This window comes from Epinephelus moara, chromosome 6 (genome assembly GCF_006386435.1).
Source record: "Epinephelus moara isolate mb chromosome 6, YSFRI_EMoa_1.0, whole genome shotgun sequence".
Taxonomy (NCBI): domain Eukaryota; kingdom Metazoa; phylum Chordata; class Actinopteri; order Perciformes; family Serranidae; genus Epinephelus; species Epinephelus moara.
The window spans coordinates 38,108,389-38,135,445 of NC_065511.1; the positions used below are offsets into that span (position 1 = coordinate 38,108,389).

Below are 27,057 nucleotides of genomic sequence, written 5' to 3' on the forward strand. Positions count from 1 at the left end.
GCAGCAACATTTTGGCCTCATAACTTTTGGAGAATAAAAAGTTTTCTTCATGTTTTTTGCATCATATAAGAACAGTGACATGTTAAATTGTGAGGAAATCATATTGGCCAAGCTCAGGCGCTCAAATAATCCCCATGGGTGGACCTAACAGGGTGGAATTTTTTTTAGTTAAGTTAGCATTAGCTCTTTTATAACTATATCAAATATGCTTTGACAGTTTTTGATCACACTAACTTTATTTATAATTTAGCATAACAGGATTGAACTTTAGGAGTTTGACAGAGAGATTAACATCATGAAATATTGATACTCCTTTGAGTTCCCACTTAAAAAAGAGTCTGTGAAAATGATGGAATTGTAGTCTTTTTTATTAAATTCATTATTTTAATTAACCAACAGGGTGGAAAAGTGTCCCAGGGACCCACATTAAATGATGAAACTTGTAAATAAAAAAAAAAATATTTTCCACATAATCAGGGAGAGTTTTTTTAAACAAGATATTTTTTTATTTTTTATTCAAAAAGACAACCCATCCTACCCATCAACCCAGGAACAAGCAGAGAAAGCCAGACCAGTCAATGAAATCTAATAGACAAGACAGAAAAATAGATAAATTTAAAAAAAATTATAATTTTTAATTTAAAAAAAAATATATATAAAAATTGACGACATATTAACTTGTATGACATAAGTAGGGGCGTATAGCATGTTTCATTACAATTTTTCAGCTTCCATATTTGCCACAAAAGTAAAAAATGGTTGCCAAGTGGCAGAGACGCGTGCAGTTGACCCTTTAATAAAACAACAGATTTTCTCCAATTGTAAATGATCCATAACATCCTTCATTCAATGTCCATATGTTGGAGGTGAAGAGTTAATCAGGGAGAGTTTAACATGGCTTATGAAATAATTAAATTACTTGGCACTGGGGAGATGCAGCAAAAAAACCTCAGTAAAGCTCTTTAAAAAGGGACTTTTACTGTGCATTATATTATGTTTATGTGATTAAAAAGACAACCTACAATTAAAGCCATTTGTTAAAAAATTAATATAAAAATATGAAATATTTGGGAGTAATTGATGGTTACAGACATCTTGCTGCACAACAGAATTAATCCTTATATAAGAATATTTCTACATCTTCATTTTCAGACTTTATCCACAGTAGTAAGACATCTCTGACCTGATTGGACGATCATAGACAAGCTGTGGCCAATCAGCGACGTTACTGTAAAACGCCACTATCCAATCACAAGCTGAGAAGGCACGAGCACGGCCCGCCCACAGGCAGCAGCCAGTAGTCTTGCCGAAACAACTGTCATTTATGATGGGGAAGACAGAGCGAGAGCTGGAAAACGCCAAATAAACCTTTCAAGAAGTATCAAAAACAACTTTTAAAGTTACTTGTGTTGTGTTTAAAGCTCACGTCGGCATGTGTTAGTAACTTACAGGTAAGTTATAACCATATAATGCGTGTTTTCGCTCGAGCGCTGGAGTTGAAATTTTAAAAAAAGGAAGCTAACGTTTTTTTTCTTTTGCTAACAAGCTAATGTTTATCTTACCGTTTCCCCCCTCACCACCACCACCACCACCACCTCCACCACCAACACTTTCTTCTCTAGAGAGGCAGCAACTTTGGCACCACGTCTTTCTCACCGCGATAGGAATTACAGCCAGTTTCGGAGGATGTCAGCCCCCAGCAACTCGCTCCAGCAGCCGAGGGTGAGACGCAGCAATGCGGGCTCCCCCGGCTCGTTCAACAACAGCAGCTGCCGTTTGCACCCCATCCGTGCCACCGTGCCCTACCAGCTCCTGCGTGGGGGTCAGAGCAGCCCGACGCGGTCTCAGACCCTCTACGGTGGAGCCACGAACAGCCGAGGCTCGAGTCCCCCCTCCAGCCCGTCACTCAGCTCAGGAAGTGCAAATGCTAAGCAAAGACTGTCCCCCGAAAACAAGGACTCCTCCTGTGCCCCAGACTCTCCAGTCTCCAGAGGTAAAAACGCTTTTCTTGAACTGTTTTGCCTCACACAGGCCAAGAAATGCCATGTCACCACGTGCTGTTGCCCACTGATAACTGGTCATGGTAACTTTTTCCTTCTACACTAACTACTACACAGTTATACAATTAAATTATGATACTTTAATTGTGCAAAATTGGTCAAATATCACATTTGAGGCAACGACCTTTAACTCTGAAGCGAGTTGGCACTTGATTTGCACAAGGTTGATGCATTACCTATGTAGCCTATCATCCACTTACACAATTAGGCACTCATAAAGAGAATAGAGTGCACTATTGGCTCTCTTTATTTCCTATGGACTTTTGACAGGAGAGAAGGGGGAGGAGAGAATTGGCAGAAAGACATGCTTTCAGTTGTAAAAGGGGCCACGTCAGTCCCAGTAGACAGTGCTGAGTGAATAGTCAGGTGTTGCTTATTCTGACCTCTCTCAGTACACGCAGCGTGGAGTACTCATGGCACATTCAGACCATATGCTGAGTCTCTCCATGTTGCCTTGCATATGGATCACAGAGGCTCGTGCTATGTCGTTTTGTGTCACGCTCAGCTGCTCCTTAGAACTGATATGGAGACTAACTAAAGGAGGGCAGGCAGCCCTAAATCCGCATTTTCCAGTGTTTCACTAAATCTCATTTATGTGACAGCCTTTCCTGCCAAATATCCACACTGTGGCTGGTTTTACAGAGCTGTAGCAGTATCTTTTTTGTAGGCCAGAACTACATTTTTAGCTAGAAAACTACTGCTTTTTTTGTTTGGTAAACCCTGTGTTTTATGTACAAAACACACACATAACTACACACTATCTGGCAAGGCACATGGTGATATGGAAGTGTGTGAATAAAGCTTGGTTTTCCAGTATGTGAAAACAAAAAGAGACTCCTTCTAGTTCTGATAAGCTCAGTGGGTATTTCTGACTCTGCATCAGTTCCCATGAAAAGCACCAGGTATTCTCACCACAAGAGTGTTCTATACTTAATGTGATTAGGTCACAAAGCGCAGCACAGTAACCACATTACACCAAATGGATCAATGCTACCTTCATTTGTCACGTTTAATAGCTTCTCCCTCTTACCTTTTAACCAAAATGGCAGCCCTGCTGTCTCAGTGCAGCATGGTAGTTATTGTGGAGTTGTGTGTGGAATCTTATGTTTGTGACGTGCTTCACATTCCTCAGTTCTTTGAATGAGATGACCTCCAACCCTGACCAGTGTACCATGCAAGGCAGGAAACGAAGTCTCTTCCATAACAACAGCATAGGCAGACTTACCAGGCACAACGAATTTCACCCGTGTTTGGCTAGCGGTTGGTGTTGATTTCCCACCCCAGTGGCATGCCACGCATACCTCAGTTCTCTGAGAGAGTCGACCTCTAACCCAGGCCAGTGTCCCATGCTCGTGATGATGATGGAGACTTGACCCTCCTTCATCGCTGTGACCTCACAGTCCAAACACGCATGAGAGGCCTCAGATGACGACTATGACCATGTCATTGTGGGTTAGTAGCAGTCAAAAAAATGCAAATTTGATTTAGTCATCTTCATCTTTCATCACAGCAGCCCAGCTTGATGTGAGTGAAGCGGGAGGCTTTGCACTTTGTAATTTATCATTCATTGAGGTACTTTGCACCCACTCGCAGATATAATGCTCGCCATTTAGTGGGAAAATTCAGTCCAAAGTGCCCTGCAGTGCCATCAGTGTTAGTGCCAGGCGGTGTCACACTGGTAATGGACTGCACTGGTGTTCAAACAGTTCACATCATAGCCTAATGATGAAGGACAGACTGAAGTGTATTATATTCCACATCGTGACCTTTTAGGTTCACCAGCATGACATCATTCTCTTACCACACTGTCCCAACAATGATAGTCTAGCTCTCTGTCAAAGTGCCAGCTGTGCTGAAACGGCCCTGCTTCATTGTCAACCATTCAAACTGCAGAGTAGGAACAAATGTGAAAATGAGCGTGTTGTCCCAATCAGTCGGCTCTGTTGGAACTGTGCTCTGTTTTTTTTTTTTTTTAGTTTTATGAGCTGGCACGAAACTGACTGTGTAGCATCTGGTTGGACCTTGATGTTGAGTTTGCTTACTCTTCACTTCTCAGCTATAAAAGTAGGAATTGTTAGCACTGTTAGCATACACTCCTCATAAATCGAGATACGCTGAAAGTAGTCCAAGCTAGCTTGTTGTGGGAGGTACCCACCGGACTCATTGACTGATGCTAACAAGCCATTTCCTGACCAGCTGAGGGACAGATGCTGAAACTCATAACTTTAAAAACATCACTGCCAACATGGACATAATTCATAATGTATGAGAGACAGTCACTGCTCTCATCACTGCTCCCAATTAACACACTTTTTAGCTTGAGCAGCTCATGCAGAACATTTATGAAACATGAGCTGCTGGGTTGCCCAGTGGTTAAAAAGATTCCTCCATGATGATGTGTAATGTTTTTTTTATTTATATAACGTAATACATAAATGCACAGTATCAAAAGTATTTACAGAATCAATAATCATGCCTCGTCTATCAGTAGTTTATATAATACAGTGAATAATATAACAAATATAATCACATTTTGGCAATTATTTAGTAGTATAAGTAATTTCAGTAGTATCACTTTAATGGACACTGGCCATTGTTGGGATTCTTATCACCCCTTCTTAGTGATACTTCGCCAACAGTGTGGTTAGTATGTGTAAATGAACTAAGGTTAACGTTCCTCATCTTACCAGTACCCAGATCTCCCTGCTCCCCTCTTGGGAAACACGTCATCTACTTTCTCAGGCTGTTGCTCGCCACCACAGACACAAAGAGTATAGCGGTGGATCAAGAGACAAACCTGCCCCTCTCAAAACCAAACGACAGTCAAACTAAGCAGTGCTGATCGAATATAAACCAAGATTATGTTACTGCACTGCCTATTTCTTGCCTCAGATATTTTCAGAAACATATTTTAGTGCCCTGTTATGCTGCAATAGTGATAGTTTGTAAACAGGAAGTGGGCACCATACTGTTTCCTGCATAGTAATAAAACAAAGGCTGAAAAAAAAAAAGAGATCAAACTGTAAACTGATCAAATATAAACCAAGATTATGTCACTGCGTTGCCTATTTCTCGCCTCAGCTGTTCTCAGAAACATGTTTCAGCTTATTATTTAACTGTAATACGAGATTGTTTGTTACCAGCTGGCCACCATTATATTTCATCATCTACCAGCAGGTGCGTTGTTCCGGTTTGGCGCTGTGCACGCTGGTAGTTATAGGTTTTCTAACTCTTGAGCAGAAGCAAATGGCTCAAGTCACGTAGCACCAGTTGCAAAAGTATCTGCGTCTTTATACTGCATAGACAGCTTAGTTTTATGACAAGACCATCTTTCTAACATTGACCAAGCTTGCACAGTCTTGAATGGGTAATTCCATGTTTCATTATTCACTAATTTGAGCAGCTACAATAAAGTTTGTAATTTGAACTGTATGAGGTATGTTCCATATTTCCATATGCTCTACATGTGTCTATTAAAGTGACACATAAGCCCTGGCAGGTTTAGCTTTAGCACAGACTAAAATTCTCGTATAATTTCATTGAGAATTTTTCAGATATCAGAAGTGATTGACTGTGATCACAAGATGAAGTTAAATCATTGTGATTTTCCTCTCAACAAATAGTCTTGTATTCTTGTGAAAACCTACAAGAAACCATTCTGCTATGCTTTACTGATCTGGACCACATGTTTGTTTTCACATTTGCCTCTGCTCTACAGTTAATAAACCACCCATTTCTTGACTTGACCCATTTATCCCCTGGAAATGCTGAGACTTTTTCACAGCTTACTGAATGCCCGGTGAAGGAAAGTTCTCATTAAAATTCAACCTGAAAATATTCCTTTTAATATCACATCCACCACTCACTTATCCCTGGAATCAGCAGATGGACTGCTTTGATGTCTTGGCTTCTTTCACACTGTTTCTTTTTTCTCATCAGGAGATTATTCTAGTCTGGCAAGTGGGGAGACGATGGAAAATAACCACAATCCCGGTTCTGAGAGCACTGGCTTGGCCTATATCAATATTGATGGAAATTTAGCCTGCTTCCTTTGTCTACAATGCTTCAGGGAATTTTACTGTAGCCCAGTAAGCTTACTTAGGCAATACCTTTGGGTGGGTAGGCCTGTGTATTCTACGAACAAAGAACAACAATGAACGGCTATGTAGTTCTGCTAGGAGAGGGGTGCCTCATGTAGATAGTTCAGTCTGTGTGCTGGTTTGTCTGTCCATGTTGGAAAGGCCTCTGCTGAAGCCTGCTCAGACGAGGACTGGAGTAAATGTTTCCTGATCATCATGTTATTCCTTTATTCTGCCTTTGATACGGAAATGAAGGAGCTTTTATTTGCTTTCAGTAATCACACAGAATGTAATTGAGGCTTATAAATTTAATCCAGCTCTCACTGCAGTCTCATGCTATTCTTAAGCTAATGTCTTTGTGTTTGCATGTTTTGTTTTTCTCCTTTTTTTATTTTTTAACTGCGTGTCACTGCAGGAATGTTGAGTGAATGCAGGCAGTATTGATGTGCATTGTGGTGTGGTTGTTTATGAGTTCTTATGTGGGTGGTGTGTGCTTAACTGTTCTGGCTCACAGCAGACTGCTCTCATAACATCAGATACTCCTGCTCAGCCATTTACATTTGCTTCAGGCCTCGGCTCTCATGCCTGTTGTTTGCCCTGCACTAATACGTATTAGATTAGAAAAAATGTCCACACTTTGAAAACAAGAACAGATTGCAAGGCTAGGTCTCATCTCAATAAAACACTGTTAATTACAGTATCAGTGGCGAAGGTGAAATGCTGATTATAATATGTTGATTTTGGCGATATTCTAACTTCTTTTAGCCAGTGACCTGAGTAACAAGTCACTTTGTGATTGACTGAAATATATTTCTGTTCTTGTAATGTGAAGATCTTCCCACAGTCCTGTTTGTGCTCACACTAGAACAGATTTGAAGAAACTAGGTCAAGGAAACTAACTTATTTTGACAGTAAGACTTTGGTTATGCAATTGCTTTTCGTTTCAGAATGTTTTACATGATTATTTGCCAAAAATTTAAACCATTATGGTTGGGTGTCACTCAGTATATGGCCCCCAGTCCTTTACTATACATTCGCACGGAGAGATTAATCACACAGTGACACTTTAGTGCTTTATGCTGAGTTCTGTTGTGTCGTAATGACACAGTCAGGAAAGTTGGCACATCGACTCAAAGATGCCTCAGGGTGTTGAGGAATATTGCTCACTTGGTGCTGACGCCTGCATGGGTGTGTGTGTGTGTGTCTGATGCTATTTCTTTATTCTTTCTCAATTCATAGCAGAAAGGTCCAAGTTACAGGTTCGGAGTTCTAGTGCCATCCGGCGGACATCTTCCCTGGACGCCATCACGGGGCCATACCTCACTGGCCAGTGGCCTCGGGACTCCCACGGACCCTACCCTTCCTGTATGAAAGACAAAGCCACACAGGTACATCCCACTCAGAAAAAACACCTTTTGGCTATGTGCCTGAATTGGTGGGCCATATGATATTATTCACGTGTTGCAAAGAAGGTTGAGCTGCTGGTTCAGGAAGTGTTCTACCCCTGTTGCAAAATAGTTATAAACGACATCCAAATGTTACTTAACATAGAAACGTGGGACTCCTCCAGATGATCTGATTATACTGTTGGTTTATGATACGATCTCAGTGAGAAACCAGACACTGTAGACAGGCTACCATACCCATGAGCCTCCTTTGCCTTTGCCATGTTGAAAAAGTTGGGCTGCTTGATTATGGCGAAGATCCTAATCACAATTATTTTGGTCATATATTAGATCACGATTGTTTAACACAAATCCTCACTGACTTTGGAAACATCCCGCATTTATTTAACTTTAAGAAAAGAAACATGTCTTTTGGACTGTGGCTTTTTTTAACTTAAACTATAATTTAACTGAAGGCGGCTCATTGGCCATAATTCTTACTATAACAGTTAAGGCACTCACATACTCGTTTGTGCAGAGCAGGCACAACGGACTGGCTATAACGCACATGTGAAGGCACATTATAGCTGAGCTCAAGCACTTGACCATGTGTTTTATTTCAGTGTTAATTCCGGCGTACAGTGTATGCAAGTGTGGTCGTATAGTCAATCGTATAGTCATTGACTTATTTGGGTGATGCTGTAGTAAATGAAATGTTAGCAGCCATCTTGAGAGCTCCAATGCGTGTTGTAATGCAAGTTCCGTCGGAGTGGGTTGTTTTTAAAAATTAAGTCACTTGAAGGCCTGAAAAGGCGCTAAATCTAGCAAGAAAGTTGGCAAGTTGGCAACACTGAGTGCACTGTTGCAAAGGAAAAGGCTACTCTGGATTTACAACACAAGACAAAACAAGAGCATCATTGCGACACAGAATGCGGCACAGTCATGGTTTTATCTTGATTGTCTTGTTTCCGTAATCTTTGGAAACGCAAATCACAAGGACGTAGGAGGCGCAAATAGATGCGGTAGAATTCTCAAAATGCTTGGAACTTTGAACACAATACTGCACCACAGCTGAAGTAATCCAAATATACTGGTTAAGGTACACACCTAGCCTGGTTCCAGACCATAGACCCCGCCCACTCAACTGAGTAGGCTTGCATCTCTGGTCTGGCATACTGCAATGAATTTGCGATTTATCTCGTCCAAACGATGGACGGACCAATGAACGCCGGGGGTCTAGCGATTAGCCAATCAGCGCCACGCTGATGTCAAGCTGTACGCCGGTGGGTAACTGGTGAGGATAGCAACAATGGCGACCGCTACAGATCCTACTACTCGCGTTAATGGAGGACCAAATTAAGGAAGCTGCTAAACTGGATTTAACGGCGATGCAGCTGGGCGTGCACGACGACGGAGACATTTTAAACGGGCAATGCTCGCTTGTTTTCGGCACCCCCGAGGCATGGATACTAATGACGTCAGATTCTGGGTGAGTCGTTGATCTCTACTGATTGGTTAGGGAAAAATCAAATTCCCTCCCCCTTGTAAATCACCTTCAATGGAAGCCATGTCAGACTGAAGGTTCTGGGAGCTTCAGTCTGACACTCAGGTTAGTACACACCAAATGACCACGGGGCCCACTGACCCAAGAAAAAATAAAACTTAGATCAAGGAAAGAGGTAAAATGTGTGCTTAACTGGCACAGACCCCAGTAAAAATCACATCACTGTCATTTCAGTGAAAATGAAATGCACAAATTACCATTCTCACTGATATTGGGACTCATTTCACAATCCCAATATCTGTCAAAATAATCACAACATGATTTTTTTGCATATTGTGCACTACAAAGGCCACAGATGTCGTCGCCTTGTAACCAAATTGATCTTGAGACCAGATGCATCATGATCTGTCTGATTCAGCTCAGCAGGTGACCGTAATTGATTGATCCTCACATTGTACATTTGATTTGGGGTGATAAATCATTGCAGCATCAGGGAAAATAAAGTGTGGAAGTGAAGTTTGGAAAAGCAGAGTCAAATTGTTTGATCAGTTATTTTCAGGAGGGGATATGTGAGGAAAAAGCTCACTGCACAAGAGACACCAGACTAAAGTTTGTTTAATAATCATGAAGAGTTTTACCCAATATGGTTTGCATTGAGTTACTGTATTCTTGTCATAGCAAAGATACCTCAAGATGTTATAATATGGCCACATGGCCCACGCTTTGGCTCGAGTGTCCGGTAAATCCCCAAAAACCACGCTCACGTTTCATTTCTGCCAGAAAATGATGGTAGCTGGGACTTCCAAATAATTGTTGGTTTCTCATTGTGGCTGGTGAAGCAGACAAATTTATAAGTCGTGGCCAAATATTTTGTTATAGTAATCTGGTGGCTGGTGGTGGAGTCTGCTGCCAGTACAGGCCTAAAAGCCTTCACTGTCAATATTCTGAAATTCCCTCACAGCACTACATTTTTAATACATTATAACACATTATACGAGCTATGCATGGGTTTCACATTGAGCCTCACCACAGTATTCCTGGATAGCAGCCCACACATGATCAGCCACTTATCGTGCCATGTCAGTGATGGCTGAATGCAGTTTTTCTCTAAGCTTTTTTTTGGTGGGGGGGTGTTGGTTTGGGGTGGGTTTGTGTTATGAAAGAATATTGACTATGCATGATCATAACAAGGGTTGCTCCCTCTTTGCTAACAGAAGCCTTTCATGTGTCTGAATGAAGACCCGCCAAGCCTAATTTACATGGGCTTCATCCCTTTAACCCCTCATTTGCCTGGCATTTCTTTGTGTGTAGGTTGAGGAAGTGGTGAGAGAGCCTACAAGATCTCTTGAAGTGGCTGAATGCAGAGTAAATACCTCTTATTACAGGGTTCCTGTGCAGCCCTGGAAAGACTAAACAAGTACGGAAAATCAATTTGGTAATTATCAGGTCCTGAAAACTGGGCATGTATACACAGTGTTCTTGTAGACCTACTGTTTTTTTGGCACTCTGTGATATTTGCTGTGCTGTATAGTGACATGCCCTCGACCATATTTCCCAGCAGTTATCAGCAAAGATCTGATTGAAGGCTGACCAAAATGAAAACCAAGTTTAGGAGATTTATGTGTGTCAAAGCTGTGGAGACTTGAGATGGAAAACATTTGGTGATGTTGTAATAATGTGGGAGAGTATGACACACTTGACAACCCTTGAACGATTAAATGCACAAACTCCCCCAAGGATAGTGAGAGACCACTTCCTGTTAAAAAGCTATGCCTGGGCCCAGCTCTTTCTTTAAGACAACAACAGCAGAGAGCAGCAGACAAAAGGTCCCTGGCCTCTTTTGTTGTGCATTGCACAAGTTCAAGACAGCCTCTCCTTTGAGCTGTTATGTAGCCTTGCATGGAGGTGAAGTTGTTTGCACCTGTCCCCCAGGCTATGGCTGAGTCGAGGAGAAATCCCACTGCTTACCACCTGGCCCTCGTGGCTGCACGGCCCGCCTGCCTTTTGTGTGGGAGTTGAGGAGCAGAGGGCCCATACATATGCTAATCACTGTTCCGGGATAGGTCTGTGTGCCCTAGGCCCCGTGGTTACAGAACACAGAGAATGTCTGTATGAAGATTAGGGCCCTGACACACCAAGCCGACCTCAAAGAACTAGAACCGACAAAGGCAGACTGATCAAACAGTTTGCGACGCCTCACGTCTTCTGTTAAAAGTTGCACTTGAACACAGCACAAAGACAACGGCCGATGACCAGGTGACCACTGACAGGCATGTATGTTCTGCGCCTGTGTGAGAGGAAATAACTAATTAGCAGTCTGAGTTTGTGATCTGAAAAACATAAAAGACAAACAGACTAGCCTGCTGATTTTCACGCCACTGTTAATCTGCTTAAAAGTTCTCATATAGGACTGAAATATGGGAATGTGTCTAAAACATTCGAAAGTTGTATTAAAAACTTATCCCTTATTACACAAAGCTTGCGCCGCTACTAAATCCCTTTATTATGCTGCCTTTGCTTTTTTACTCAGAATCAAACAACTGCGGCATAATGCCGGCCCAGTGTGTGATTTTCAGATAGCATGCTGGCGTTCCAGAAGCATGCTATCACGTGTGACAGGCGTGACATGTAACACATGCTACACCCACCAGTGTGACAGATAACATACACGTAGACAGCACTTTCTGAAGAATACCAATGACATAACGTGGCAATAACATTCATTTATCGTCCCTGTTTTGTGGCTGCTGATCTTGCCTTGACCTCATTGTCTCCCCTACTTGCAGATATTTTCAACTGCTGTTCTTTTTTGAGTTAGCCGCTAACTGCATCTAGCTGCTTTTTAAATCTCCCGGCACACATAAGACATTGTCAAAAATGTCCAGTAAGTGGTCCCGTCCTGCCAGCCACCCTTTTTACACAGAAACTAATTTGTTCGTTACTACCTCCACTACCAGCTTAAAGGCGAGACTACTTCGTTTCCCCATTCCACAATCGTACCTTTTTCTAAAGAACAGTGAAGAGGAATAACAGTGCAACATATCCTTCTTGAACAGGAAGTGTAAAAGTGACTTTTGTTTTGCAGAGTGCTGCTAATAAAAACAACCGTGCCCAACACAACTTGTCAACAAATGCTTAAAGAAGCTCTATGTGACATTCTGAGATGGCAGCAAACAACTATTTGTTATGTGAAGATATAGTGGAGTAATGGGGTCCTGAGCAAAGAATAAAGCCATGCTCCCTTTGTATGTGTTGTAATTTGAGCTTCTCTGTTCTTTGTTGTGGTCGCCAGTCTGGCCATGCGTACATGTTAGTGCATGTGAGTCCCTGTGTGTGTATTCCACTGGCTAGCTAATTGCCTCCGCTCTGTTCTGCACTCATAGTTACCACTGATTACCCTGTACTGACCCACGGTGGCAAACGGCATCGTTTCGGAAGCCCTACGATTCCCCCTCATGTTAACAACACAAGCTCTGTCAGCACTGCTACCATCATTAGCACTGTTAGCTGCTGGCTCAGCCACCTCCATGTTGAGAGCCATGTGCAGACAATCCTGGCTCATATGGTCTAAATGTCAGGTACAGCTCCTTTAATGTTGCCTGCTGTTGCCAGATATCCATCTTTTGGCTTGGTGTGTCATGGTACGTGTCCACAGGGGTGTTTTTGGACACTAGGGGTTGCGCCGGTTCCAAAGATTGTACATTTGATGGGTGTGCCACTAGGTGCGTGGGCTGTCAACTCCTGGATTTCAGACCAGACTGACATGGTGGCTTGTTAGGAAGCTATCTCTTGAAATTAAGAAAATATTTCACCGAAATGTAAATCTGACAACATTTGAGGTAAGAAATAAGCCACACAGTAGCTGAATCTGTCTTCATTTTAGATCGACAATAAGTTTTTCAGGGGTATCACAGGCTGGACGCCCCAAATTTGGAAAAAGTAGCCTAGATTTAACTTTATGCAAAAGAGGAGTAGATGCTCCATCTCTTTAAACGCAGTGCTGCCAAAATGGATAGACCATCAATGAATCAATGAACAACAAGACATGTGTTAGGATGTTACATACCTTGACATGTTTTGGCGGAAAATTCACTTGGCGGTGGTTGTGACGGGCTGATCTGTCAATCAGCTGATATTAAGGAGGCGATAGAGACACGTCGCAACCACCACCAAGTGACACTTCCGAGGAAGGCAGAAGTTTCCGCCAAAACATGTCAAGGTATGTAACATCCTAACACCTGTCTGAGAAAAAAGAACAACTAAAGTCATATTTAGAAACTGAAGACATAATGAACACCATCGAACCATCAATGAACAGTATGGAAATGATTAGTCAGGATGTTAAGATGGACACACACATTGAATCCTACTTTAGTGCTGTATTACATGGCATCTACCATCACTGTACCCCATTTCTGCTTCATAAGAGCGGATTGTAATCTGATGTGTATGTTGTTGATTATTGGTTTATGTGGAAATGGATGAATAAAGCAGGAGCTAACTACAAAAAATGCATTCTTAGAGACATTTATCCATTTTCTGTAATGCTCAGTGAGTTTTAGACTTGAACAATACAACAGATGCACAAAGCCAACTCACCAAATCAGAATGCATGTTTTCCTCATCTCTAAATCCCATCAAATGATAGCAGTGGCACTCTCCACTCGCATGTCTCGGCATGCAATCTAAACAAACCAGCACAAATTCCACTGCACCTCTATTGAAGCCCAGTCATTATTTCCTGCTTTGGAACAGAGCTGGATTCTTGAGGATGTTGCCTGCATGTAACCCTTTGGGTGGGAATCATAATGGGAAGCAAGCTGCAGGCAGAGTTTTATCTGCACCGCAGTACACTATCAGGCACAACACCTGGCACACAAGTCTACAAAGCACACAACTCAGGCCGGAAGTTCAAGAGCTAGCATGATAAAAGAGCCTCTGAGGTAAATAAAGGTGGGTGTTCTTGTTAACAGCCATTTTTTGGGAGGGGGGGGGGGTGTCAATCATGAAAGATAGCCTGCAGTATTTTTAACTGTCTTCGGATACTATATATACCTGAGGGAAAATTGGGAGTTAAACTGCAAACTGAGATATCGGCCATAAAGAAAAAGCAACTCCTACTTTGACATCTCTAAAGTTATTAGCTTTCTTTAGATTTAAAACAGAAGAATACTTAATATATCTATTTCAAAACAGGTGCGTTTGAGAGGGCCGAGTAGGACACAATTTGCAGACAAACTCTTGCACTCTAACTTGCAAAAGACAAACAGTTATTGCAACTTTCGGTGACTAGACTTTCAAAAGGTCTAGGTACTGAAACATTGCAAGACATGTATTCCTCTTTAAGTTAGTGTGGGGGAGTTTGTCTGCAATTTTAGCACAGCTGAATGTAAAAAGTCCCTTTTTGTGTCTGAAACATTGAGTGTTTGAAAATGTATTTATAAACCCACAAGCCAATGTTTGTTTAAATGTCGACTAAAATGAAAAACAACTGCGGTACTAGCTGTAGGCGTAATTCTCACCTCAGTTGTCCTTAACTGTTGACCTTTTTTTTGTGTACTTGTGAACTTCCTGTCATCGCTTTTAACACTAAGCACACATTCTTTGCCTTACGTCAAATTAAAAACGTTAAATTTGATTTAAGGCTCATAAAAATGAGAATGAAGCAAAAGGAAGAAAAACTTGTAACTCAAAATATGCCCAATAACACTATGACAGAATGACAATGAACCCCGAACATGATCCCCCCTTTTTTTCTATTCTCAAAATGAGTGTGCTTTTCATTTTTAACCAGTATTACGCAACCCTATGAAAACCTACACATATCACTTACTGCCAAACAAAGCGTTTCAGATTTCATTGAGTTGCAAGTAGTGAGTAGCATTCCCTATTTGACGTCACAGAACATCTGTGAGAACTTAGTTTTTCCTCAACGGCTAAATCCACAGCTCCATAAAGCCTGTGTGCCCTTTTACAGCAATCTGCATTTTGTATGAACAGATTAAGCTTCAGCATCAAGTCTCTCAATGTCTGGCAGAGGCATCAAACAGCACAAGCCAATCCATAGGCCATGCACAAAATGTTAATGCTAAGGGCTAGCTACACATCTGCCATCCAACGTGGCCAAGCACAGTGGTCCCTTTTATGAGAGCACAAGCACCCATTTAATTCGCTGTCCTTTTCTGGGGAAGCCAGTGCCAGCAATCCAACGCAAATGGCTGCACGGGTGTTCCTCATTATTCACAGTGTGATATTCCATATCATAGGCAAGGCTTGTGCAGTAGTTGGAGAGCCATAGAGGTTTTTCTGTCTGTGTGGGGTCAGGCATAAGGCAGTGTGAAGACACTGACATTTAAGATGTTTTGTACCACTGTGCTGCTGACCATAAAACGTCAGATGTTTGACGATTTGTTGGAGGACCAGAGGCACTGTTGATATGCATAATCAGGAGGAAGTATGTGGTTTCAGACGACTATGAAACATCCTCAGTGCGTTTCTCTTTTTGCATATATTTACATAACTTAACCGTTTCCTTGTTTATGCAGTAGAGGTCTAAAAGACATGTTTAGTGAGACAGAGCTGCCTCTATGCTCTCTGGCAGGGGATGCTTTGTATATCAAATGTTTTTTTTACTGGTTTACTAATGATAGAAATGTAAGCCTGGCATAAGCCTGGCATTGTGCTCTATATTGATTCTGCCAAATCAGTGTGGTGTAAATAGGCTAAATAGTTAGAGATGAAAGATGGAAACTCCCAGGTGGGAAACTAGCACCAGCTGCTAGTAAAGTCCTTGTAAATGTCACCTCTGGCTGACAAGGCAGGTAACACTATATTATTTGGTAGCCCTGTAATTATTTTCTCGAGCTATGTTTGGCTTGTTAAATGGCTGGTGGATTTTGGAATGTACGAGCCGGTTTAGCCGCGTCACAGATGTATTTATCTTAACCTGGCTCACTAATGGAAGCAATCAAACATGCTATGAGTTTTGTTTTTCCTGTTGAATGTAGTTCTTTCCTCGGGGATGGTATCTCATGACTGTTTTTCTCGTTTTCATTGATTCCAGATTTGCAGCTTTACTTTTGAGCACACGGCACTCATTACTGCCTTCACCCACATCTCTTTCAAGTGCTTGTCCAAACATTTTACTTTTAAGGTATTTTGTTGATGCTCACATCTGGAGTGAATTCACAGTGAGGTGGCAGGTTGGCTATTCAGTGTCTTTATCAAGGACATTTCATGAAGAAGTCTTTAAGTGTTGTGGGTCCTACTTCTCATGCACAATCTTTTATTTACTCAAAATGTATGTATATTTAAGTATATGTTGCCAAAAATGTGTTTGTATTCATATATCATTTTGAATAACTGTATTTTTAAAGGAATAGTTCACCTGCAAAATGGCCATTTGTATCAGTTCGTTATGTCGTGTTACTTCGAATTCGTGAAGAAAACTTTGCTTTTCTTACATGCCTCCATGAAAAACAGTGAACACATGGATTCATTGATTGGTAACCACGTGTAAACCCAGCACAAACTTACAAACTCTCACACGTGTGCTGCATAATCCAAGTCTCATTTATCCAGTGGTATGCTCAGTACTTCCCAGACACATTCATTTTCACCAAAACATTACTATTTAAAACTAAACTGATTGTGAAACTTTTTTATGCTCTCTTCAAAGAGAAGTTTGTTTTTTTAGTGAGAATGCATGTGTTTGGGAACAACAGGATAAATGAGACTTGGGTTATACTGCGCAAGTTGTGTGACAGTTTGTAAACAGATGTTTGGATACAGTTTAGCTGTTTTAAATGTGGTTCTCAGTCAATTAATAAATCCATTTGTTAGCCATTTTCCATGGAGGCATGTGCGAAAACCTTCACGAATTTGAGGTGAAATGGCATGACTGACTGGTATACACATGGTCATGTTGTGTGGGAAGTATTCCTTCAATGTGCAATCAAGATATGTAAAAAATAAATAAAGGGCATTTAATAGGACAGGTGACTGTTGTTATGCATGTATGCACCAAGACTAAACAAGGACTGCATCTGTGACATCTCATTGATCTGATCTCTGTAAACATTAGGCCAACCTGCCACATAAACAAATCTCAGAAACTGCAGGTTAGCTAATCTTAGGCTTTAAGGATGATGTACTGTATTCTTTTTAGATATCTTTGCAGCCACATACAATGGTAACTTGTGTTTATGCTCTTGTGCAGGAGTACATCATATTTATCTTTGTCTGCCTCAGCAACACAAGATATGCTATTTGGTGGCCACGGTGCTGTACAGTACATTTGGAGCACATATCAATAGCATGAGCTGTGTGTGTTTGAGGAAATGATATAGAGTTTTGTAGCATGTGGTTATGTGTCGGCATGTATTTCTGTGTTTCAGACTCCAGGTCTCTGGATTGATGAGGGAGCAGAACAGGGAAGTCCTCACCAGCGGTCAGCTTCCTGGGGCAGCGCAGACCACCTCAAAGAGGTAGATTCACCTGTCCTAACTTTGGTTCAGCCAAGTCCACAAACACCACAGACAGTGGATTAACACACTGGAGTCGTGTCATCAGTCCATCTGACACTAAACTAGGCCAGACTGGCTGAAAGCATTCACACATCCAGTTCAAAGAGCATGTTTTTGTCATTTTTGAGGTTCATTCCATTTATTCGAAATGTGTTTTATTTGTCAGGGTCTGAGGTCAGCCTAAATATTATGCTCCTTAAGGTTGGTTTCCACTCCTGTCTATCTGCTGGGTTTGGTGGCCAACCAGCTGACCACATGGAGCTATTAGTTCTCCAACTCTCCAGACCACAGTCTAAATTTAACCTCCTTCTCCCCTCTGTTTCCCACTCAACTGCACCCTCGCATCTTATTATGGCCTGTTGTGTTTTGAGAGACGGTTCGGGAGCTCCTCAGGGGTGATACAGCCATATTGTTCCTTCTTTAGCTCGCACTCAGTGAACTTATTTAGGGTAACTACTAGTGTTCTTAAAAGCCTTACAGATGCGCATGCAACACAATAGACATTCATATTTTCCTGTTTAAAGCACAAGATCTGACATCTGTGTATCATCAATATTTAGTTCCAACATAATAATCACACACAGATGTCTTGGGTTTTTGTTAGTGTTGAGAAGAAAAAAACCCTCACCATTCAGAACTTTTTTACAAACTCACAAGTACACTGTCAAGAATCTATTGCACCAGATGTAACGATCAGCACGCAGAACTAATTCTATAAATTGCTTTCATGACCAAAATGCCAAAGATGGTGTATAAAGCTCAGCCTCTTAGAACACAGGTATGGTAGGTCAATACGTTAACAAGTTTCGTGAGTTTCAGGCAGATGGGTCATCAGTCGACAAAGCGTTTTGAGTAAGTTTTTCATAACTCACAGAAACATTGTGCAATAGTCCACCTTCCACCTTCTCTTCCCCTCACTCTGTCTCTCACGCAGCACGCAGCTTTATAATCGCCGCTGCTGTGCTTAGATTTTCAGTTATTTGGTTTTTGATCAGAAAAATCTGTTGGAGTCTGTCATATTTTACTCTCTCCAGTCATAATGTCTGGTAAAAATACTTTCATCTGACAATTTGTAGGCCTAACACCATGTCCTAACAGCGAGTGAGTGTCTCTCTGTCCACACTGATTCCGCTAAATATGCACTCCTGTAATGTCATGTAAACAAAGCACTGTACCTATCTGTTGACCGTTCATATAAACAAACCACAGAGGATGTCAGCTGGAAAATAACTAAACTAAACTAAACTAGAGATGGTCATTACCAGAAACTTTGAGCTCTGGTTTGTAGGTTTATGAGATTAGCTCTGATAATGAGCGAGGTTAAAGACCCTGACTCAGAAACCCTTGCACATTACTACTAGCAAGGCTACAATTACACTTGTCTTATAATGCCAATGACTGTATATAAAGATGGGCGATATGTCCCTAAAAAAATTTCAGGGTATTTTTGCGGTATGATGTCAGTGTGTCAACAAGTTGAAATATTGCAAATATCACAATATGAATTTTTCTCATCATATTAAAAGTAATTCCGGTATTATTGTGAACAATATGATATGGCACACCCCGAGAGGCATGACAGCTCCCCGAAAGTAAAGCCAAAACATCTCGGTCGTCCCCTGGTGGCTGGCTTCAGTGGCTCGCGATCAGTGGCGCTACGTGCAGTTAGGTTGGACGTGTGTTTGGGCAGGAACTGAATCTACTTCCTGAGTGCTACTGTGCAGACTCTGGCTCCTAATGACGTCACCAGTGCGAGATGGCAGCACCTGTGTCTTGGATATTTTGGCTTCATTTTTGTACGCTGGGAGGTGGAGAACGTGGGAAGTGAAGACATGTTACCTATCTTTATATACAGTCTGTGCTTGGTGCATTAAGTGACAGATCTGGATGGTTAATAATTTGATTTTACTCACATTACTATTAAATTATTAAGACGAAAATACATTTTTTTAGGCATTTATTGTGAATAGAACAGGACATTGTGTGGATATAAACTCCGGTCGTCACACAGCAGTTTAGCAGTACCAAAAGTTGAAAAGAGGAGACAGGAAGAGACACATTTAAGACACAGCCACGAGAGACACACAAAACCTACTTCCTCGGCCATGGACTCACAGTTTGATCTCATGAAATCTGATTGTGTGAATCAGATTTCATGCATCATATTCAAGTTTTAACGTAGTCATACACTGTAACTAGTTTTTGACTTTGAGACCCTTCCAGGGCCTTGGCCTGTGCGATCAATAGCATAGCACAGCCAGGAAACCTCTCTTTGTCATCCTCTGAGATTACATCGGGATTGCCTGGACTTGTCATTATCGACTGCTGTGGTCACTCGATGAATGTAGTGAACTGTATTCTAGCTCTCTAACCTCTGCGATTACATGTGTGGGAGGACATCTATGAAAAGAGCAAGTCTCTTTGTTGACTGTGTTGCCAGGATTACAAGATCAGCACTGAAGACCACACCTTTGTCTGCATAGTACAACTGCGTCTGTTAGGCTCACAAAGGGTATCCTGTTTTTAGGCTGATACTGGGCCAGATGCAGAAACACCCATTGACTTAACTTGTTTCATCATCGGACGTGCATGGCTGAGGATATGCACTATTCTAGCTTGCAACAATGCTCAAGTCAAGTCGATCCTTTGAGTACAGTAGCACATATATTTGTGTATTAGTGTTTTAAGCCACATAAGAGAAAACAGCCTCCCAGCCATCCTTAAAATGATAAGAAAATAATAATTTGACAAAAAGCGCAATATCCGCATTAATGTAGGTTTTCATTGGCTATGTTTACATGCACACTAATATTCTACTATTATTCTGAATAGGACAGTATTATGAATTTGATGCTGGTTATGTAAACAGCTTATCTTGTTTAAATATTCTGAAATAGGTCTTTTTCCAAATAAAGCGTTTTCTGTTTAAGACATGGGATATGTCGATAGTATTAGGGTTTTTATAGCATTATTTGGACATGTATACAGCGCATTCGGATGCTTCTCAACTGGAGTTTTCACGGCAGTTTGCAACACCTCTTGTCTGTTTACAGTTGGCTCTGTGCAGTGTCATGGATATGTTGTACAAAAAAACAACTTGCCAACAGTTTGCAGGGCTGGGGTAGAAATGTATGCCCAAAAGAAAAGCCCACATTTCTGGTTGGAAGGAGAAACACATCTACTTTTGAAAGTTATGAAAGACTTGAATATCAAGAGGTTTTTGGGTATGCGCAAATATCGCAACACTGACCTTTTCAAGAGGGTTGTTGAAGGAATGAAAGAGGGAGGCTGTGTTTGCAAGGTCGAAAAAGTCGCCATCAGTAGGAAACTAATAGGAATATTGTCTTTGGGAATAAGGGCAAAAACTGGACTATTTTGTGCATGTAAACAGAATCATTGTTCTCGCAGCTGCTGCAAAAAGGAAGAACAGTAGAGTTGACTGTAAAAACAAGTGTCGCACACTCTGGCTCCATGTGCATTTCTTTTATTTTGGTGATGTTTCGGCTGTTGGGCCTTTTTCAAGATCAACAAACATATTTTGAAGAAGGCCCAACAGCCGAAACGTCATCAAAATAAAATAAAAGAAATGCATATGGAGCCACAGTGTGCGACACTTGTTTTCTACAATCAAGCCTATTGCCAGTGATTAGCACCTCCATTATAATTCTTTTATATTTTAAATAAAGTAGAGCTGCAACGATTGGGCAATGATTTTGACCAAGCATTTTATTCACTTTTGTAGGCAAAAATGCAAAACATTTAATAGTTCCACCTCCCCAAATGTGAGAATTTGCAGCTTTTTTGTCTTGACATTGTAGTAAATTGATGATTTTGGGGTTTAGAACTGTTGGTCTAATAAAACAAGATATTTAGAGTTCTATAAACCAAATATTTAAATGATTTTGAACAGAATGACCCTTCATGGGAGCGAATATGCTTATCTTCTGGCTTCATTCATTTCACTGATGGGAAAAGTTAAAATTCGCACGATGATAGAAATACTGCCCTCAGGATTGTGATCTGTCATTTGCTGAAGTGATGTTACTTTTCTTCCAGCAGATTGCTAAACTGAGACTGCAGCTGCAGCGCAGCAAACAGGTCAGCCGGCAGAGCAAAGACAGGGAGCAGAGCTCACTGCAGCTGCAGCAACAGGCACAGCATGGCACTGCATGCCAACCGCAGGTGAGTTATTCATGTCAGTATTCATGCCTTGCCAAACTGAGTCACTGGTGTGCTCTGTTCAGGTGAAAAAAACATTAACTAACTCTGACTTTGGTGATGCAAGATTTTACCCTGACAGCAGGGACATGATAAGGTAGCTTAGCAGCCGAGCAAAAAAACATACAAATGAAACAGACGGTGAGCAAACCGTATCACAGCTGTTTGAGATAAGAGGACTGAATATGAATAACGTGGGGTTCAGCAGAGTGGGTTTCTGTATTACTCAGTTAATGGCATCAAATTAGAAATCAGGGTTTCACTTTTTCATTTGCTGCATTAGTTTAACGGTCATTAAGCTGTAGGTTGTCAGCATGCATTAATTATGTAGTCACTATTTGAGGAGTAGGAGTAGTATGGACGTGACTGTATACTGTAGTAATAGTTCCTTTAGTCTTGTGTAGAGGCCATATTTGATCATAATCTAAGTTCATGATGACGTATGTCACGCTGCATGTGACCGAGGAAGTCTAGTTAATGAGTCCATACTGACCAGTTGTGTCAGAAGAGGAGAAGAGAGAGGGAATGTGTCCGGGCATGTTCTGTCCTCTCCTTGTTTGCAGTTCATTCATTAACAGATGCCCAGCAACAGAACACATCGACCACTGTGGGAAAATGAACATAAACAGTGATATGCTATGCCACATACACACATGTGGGAGATCACAATCATGGCTGTGTTTTTGTTCCCCATGACATTTAATCCCACTTTAGAGACATGTATTTAAACCGAACGCCTCCACCCATTAAATATCTCATGAAACTGGATCAACGACAATTCAATACCACAGGCAGATTGTGGTGTCACAGAGTTAAAGACATATGCAGCATTATGTATTTATTGCACAATTGCACAGGTTGCACAAATGCAATATCGTATTATTTTGATGTATACATTTCTTTTCACTTAGTTTTTATGTCATCTTTCCAGTTCAAGGGAACTTCATCAGCCCTGTCAACAATCCCTGTGCCAAAATCCCTCATATGCAGAGTGCCGAGCAGTGTGGAGGGCATCAGCCACGAGCTGGAAAATGTGTTTATCAGAGAGGACTGGGAGCAAGGGATACAGGTAGGGATGTGGACACACACCAGCAACGGGTCAAGCAGTCTTTTAAAAAAAATTCAGAGTGCTTTTTGAACTGCAAGTTTCTAAGATTACTCACCTGACACTACGTCATGTCACATCGTACAGACTGTAATTACCAGCAGCCAAGTGGAAAAAAGTTGCTTACAGCAGCTTCCTAGTTGTAATTGTGACTGGAATTTCTGACACTTTAAATATCTCAGAGTTGGTGCACAACGGTCAACAAAATGGCTGCAAAGTGTGTTAATTAATTAATCATAAAGTAGCTGTACATGTCGCCTACACAGTTATCTGGTTTACTGGTCCATCTGCCTGCCTGTCCATCCTATTGTGAAAGCGATATCTCAAGAACGCCTCAAGAGTTGTTGTCTTTTTTGTTTTTGTTTTTTCAAATTTGGCACAAATGTCCACTTTGACGATGATGAACTGATTAGATTTTGGTGGTCAAAGGTCTAGGTCACCATGACGTTGTGTTCATCTCATTCTTGGGAACGGGATATTTTATGAACACCTTGAGGGAATTTCTTCAAATTTGGCACAAACGCCTACTTTGATTCAGTGAAGAACTGATTAGAATTTGCTGGTTGTAGGTCAAAGGTCAAGGTCACTGTGATCTTGTCGGTCTCAGTCTTGTGAATGCGATATGTTAAGAACACTTTAAGGGAATTTCTTCAAATTTGGCACAATTATTCACTTAGACTCACCAGTGAACTAATTACATTTTGGTGGTCAAAGGTCAAGGTCAGTGTGACCTTGCAGTCATCTCATTTTCGTGAATGCAATATCTCAAGAATACTATAAGGGAATTTTTCCAAAATTGACTCAAACGGCCATTTGGACTAAAGAATAAACTGATTAGAATTTGGTGGTGGAAGGTCAAAAGTCAAGGTCAGTGTGACCTCATAAAACATGTTTTTGACCATTATTCAAGGTAAGACTGATTATGACAAATTCACACAAATATCTAACAGGATATGATGATAAGTGATGACATTTTATATCCACAAGGTCAAAGGTCAGCTTCACTGTGACATCATAATGTTCTGGCCATTACTCAACGTCATATCTCAGGAACAGAAGGGGGGGACATTTGGTCAGATACTGAATTGGTGACACTGATCTTGAAACTGTGCTGATTGTGTAGATCTTTTGTGTTGCTGGGAGGAAGATTTGTGTGAAGCATCCATGTTTTCACAGACATGAATGTGATCTGTAGGAAAAACTTGACTGGAGCGAGGAGATGTACAACCTTGGGGTGGTCAATCTAGTTTTTTCTTATGTTGCAGGAGGTTGTGATATGAAATATAATGAACACAAGAATCATTCTAGTCATCATCACTGACTGTCTTCCATCCTTTGTTCAAGGGCTTCTTGAGGAAAACAAAATTTCAGTTGCCTGTCTCCCTGTATCTAGACTGCAGGCGCTTCAGACGCAACAGATACCCTCACATTTTAATCTATGCAGCTGTCTGCACCGGCTCTGTGCAGGTTTGCATCATAGCTGAGTCTCACAGGCTTAAACGTGACCTGAAGCGTTTATTTAAGCCTCAGCTCTATTTTTTTTCCTAATACACATGTAAGCGTGGGGTTAATGCCCAGTAGAAAAGCTATCTAGATAAAGTTTTTGCAACTTGGCTGGAGCGGTATACCACCAAACTGCAGGGACATGATGCTTTTTCATCACAGTAAGAACCGACCATACCATCACAGCCCTAACTACTCTCATTAGTGCACCCACTGTCCTGCAGGTGTCAGTTAACACAATGCTACTTGACGCAGATGTAACATTAGGCAACAATCATAAATATATTTCACATCTGTGAAAGATTTGTTTACATCAGTAATGTTTGTCGATAAACGAGTGAAACAGGCCCATAAGTTCAATTTAAAATACTTTATAGGCTATTTTTAACATTTATTAAATGCATGCAAACACAGTTTAATAAAGTCACAGTATTGCACACCATACTGTCAGAGAGTAAGACGCATATATTCTTACTCAGACTGAATTAAATCGCTTAGAGGTGAGGACACCCTTAAATCTTGACTGACGTGGGGTAGTGAACCTTGGCAGGTCTGTAAAACTCCCCTCTTAGAAAATCACACACACACACACACACACACACACACACACACACACACACACAAACATACGTATAACTACAGATTTACAGTCTGCTGTGCACCCAGCCCTTTTTTCTCCTGCTCTTCTATTTGAATCAGTTGTGCCAAAGCAGAAAACTGTTCATCTACTGTCAAATATTACCATCTGGTGTGGTGTTTGCTTCTCCAGTTGCCCTTTTAACAGACAGGCAAACACACCAGAGGCCTTTCAGTTTCATTCATTCTTAGACTTAGGATATTTCAGCTGATGCTCTTAACCCTGAGTGACATCGTCCAGCGAGGTGCGCAGGAGCGCTTCATCAGTTCACGTGGGTTTTTCAAGGACATGTTGCCTGTTACGGGTGATTGACTGTGACCTTTGAGTTATGATTCTCTCTGAACATTAAGCACCACTACTCTGACAGTTTAGGATTCATGCACGTTAACGCATGACCGCTCACCACCTCTTCTGCACTCCGACCTCACAGGCCATGGATGCGGTAGATGGCCGCCGTGCCCCTTTCCCTCCTCATCACTACAGCAGCAGTGACACACGTGACACAGACACACAGGCCCCTTCAAGTGGTGACTCCAGCCCCTCGCCCCGCCCCTGCAGCTCCGACCACGTCCACTCTCCTGATGGAAGCCCGTGCTCTGCAGAGGACATCGACAAAGGTGTGTCTCTTGTTTGTTTGTTTGTAGCTTCAGAGAGGAGCTCTACATGTCAGGGGGCAAAAGTTGTATGAAGCCCAAAATTTACTCAATGTGATGCCACTTGAGTCAGGGTTTAGGAATAAGAGCTCTTATCAGACCTCTGTAGCCCGCTCTTTATCTCTGTGTGAGGCTACATTAAGCTTTGTTAGTAGATGCACAGAAACCTTTATGCTCAGCACGTTGTTGGCTGCAATATGTTCTGAAACGCCAGGGAGCATACAAACAAAATATTCTGTGCATGAGCAAAAAGTCAACAAATGTTACCAGGAGAACAAGATGGGAAAAGTAGGCTGCCTGGCAACGGTAGTAAACACCAGCATTTTGCCAAATATTGCATTTGTGTACTATAATTATTACTGTTGCTTACCTCCAAGTCATAATTATTTTATACCACAGGTTGCCACTATTTCCATGAGACTGTTTTCTAGCTTTTACTGACATCTCTCATGTTCTTCCACACCCTGCTGCAAACAGCCTCTTCTGTCCCCAGTGTGGCAGCTCTCTCCAAGAAATTAAGGCAGTTTGACCGTCCCTGCAGTCCCTCAATGAAGAGTTGTAGAAATGTCTGTACAGGCAAAGCTCCTCTGCCAGTGTTCATGTTGAACTGAAAAGCACAGTGGGTGCCCCATCACAAAAATTCAGACGTGCACAACTAAGCGCAGAGAGAACTTTCAGGGCCTTCGCGCTCTGTGTGAAAGAGGTAATTAGGTCATTTTCTGGCATGCAAACCTCGTGCTGGGGACGCTACAGCAAGTAAAGACCATTCTTTAACCACTGCTACTGTAGCATAACACACCTGGATCGCTAACCAAGGTGTTGGTGGTTGAGTTGCATTGTGGGTAAACAGGGCACCAGGTTTTAACAAAGAAGAAGAATGCATGCATGAATTTGATCTTTTCTTTCTGTCCAACATGAGTCTGAGAAAATTACAGGACGGCAATGCTGAGTCGAAGGAGCATTCTTTTTAAGACGTAAAAATATAAGTAAAGTAGGGCTGGGCGATATGGATAAAAATGTGTTTCTGTATTTTCAGGCTGACTGGCGATACATGATATATATCGCGGTATTTTCTGTAAAATGGGCTACATGTTCAGTTGCAAGTCAAAGCCAAATCTGAGATGTTACAAGCACTTTTATAAAAACAGACTGTGATCAAAATAAAATGCAAAGACAGGGGTTTTATTTCCTGTTTGAAAATATACAGTTGCACAACATGTAAATAAAAAATTATATGAAATAGATAGCAGGGCTGTACGTTAACGTTTTGCATATAGCACTGGAGCTACAGGCCACAAAACTAGACGAGTGTAAAAAATGTCGCCAGCATCCAGGCACTGTCTCAGTGTCACACAACAGACTACAACTACCAAGATGAACTGTGATGT

General features: G+C 41.4%; 1 protein-coding gene across 3 annotated transcripts in view; it reads left to right on the forward strand.

Moving 5' to 3' along the window:
* Nucleotides 1–922: 922 nt before the first annotated feature.
* The window catches only part of LOC126391174 (glucocorticoid-induced transcript 1 protein), a 29,785-nt gene continuing 3,650 nt past the window's right edge, over nucleotides 923–27,057 (forward strand). The window contains exons 1-7 of one of the 3 annotated variants that reach the window (XM_050045728.1): nucleotides 923–1,451; nucleotides 1,623–1,993; nucleotides 7,382–7,527; nucleotides 17,425–17,514; nucleotides 21,610–21,735; nucleotides 22,703–22,840; nucleotides 25,447–25,633. In XM_050045728.1, the coding sequence (XP_049901685.1) occupies nucleotides 1,687–1,993; nucleotides 7,382–7,527; nucleotides 17,425–17,514; nucleotides 21,610–21,735; nucleotides 22,703–22,840; nucleotides 25,447–25,633 (994 nt within the window). In that variant the 5' untranslated portion in view covers nucleotides 923–1,451; nucleotides 1,623–1,686. Of the gene's footprint in view, nucleotides 1,452–1,622; nucleotides 1,994–7,378; nucleotides 7,528–17,424; nucleotides 17,515–21,609; nucleotides 21,736–22,702; nucleotides 22,841–25,446; nucleotides 25,634–27,057 lie in introns of all 3 variants that reach the window. The other 2 variants (XM_050045726.1, XM_050045727.1) reach the window with 2 other exon arrangements.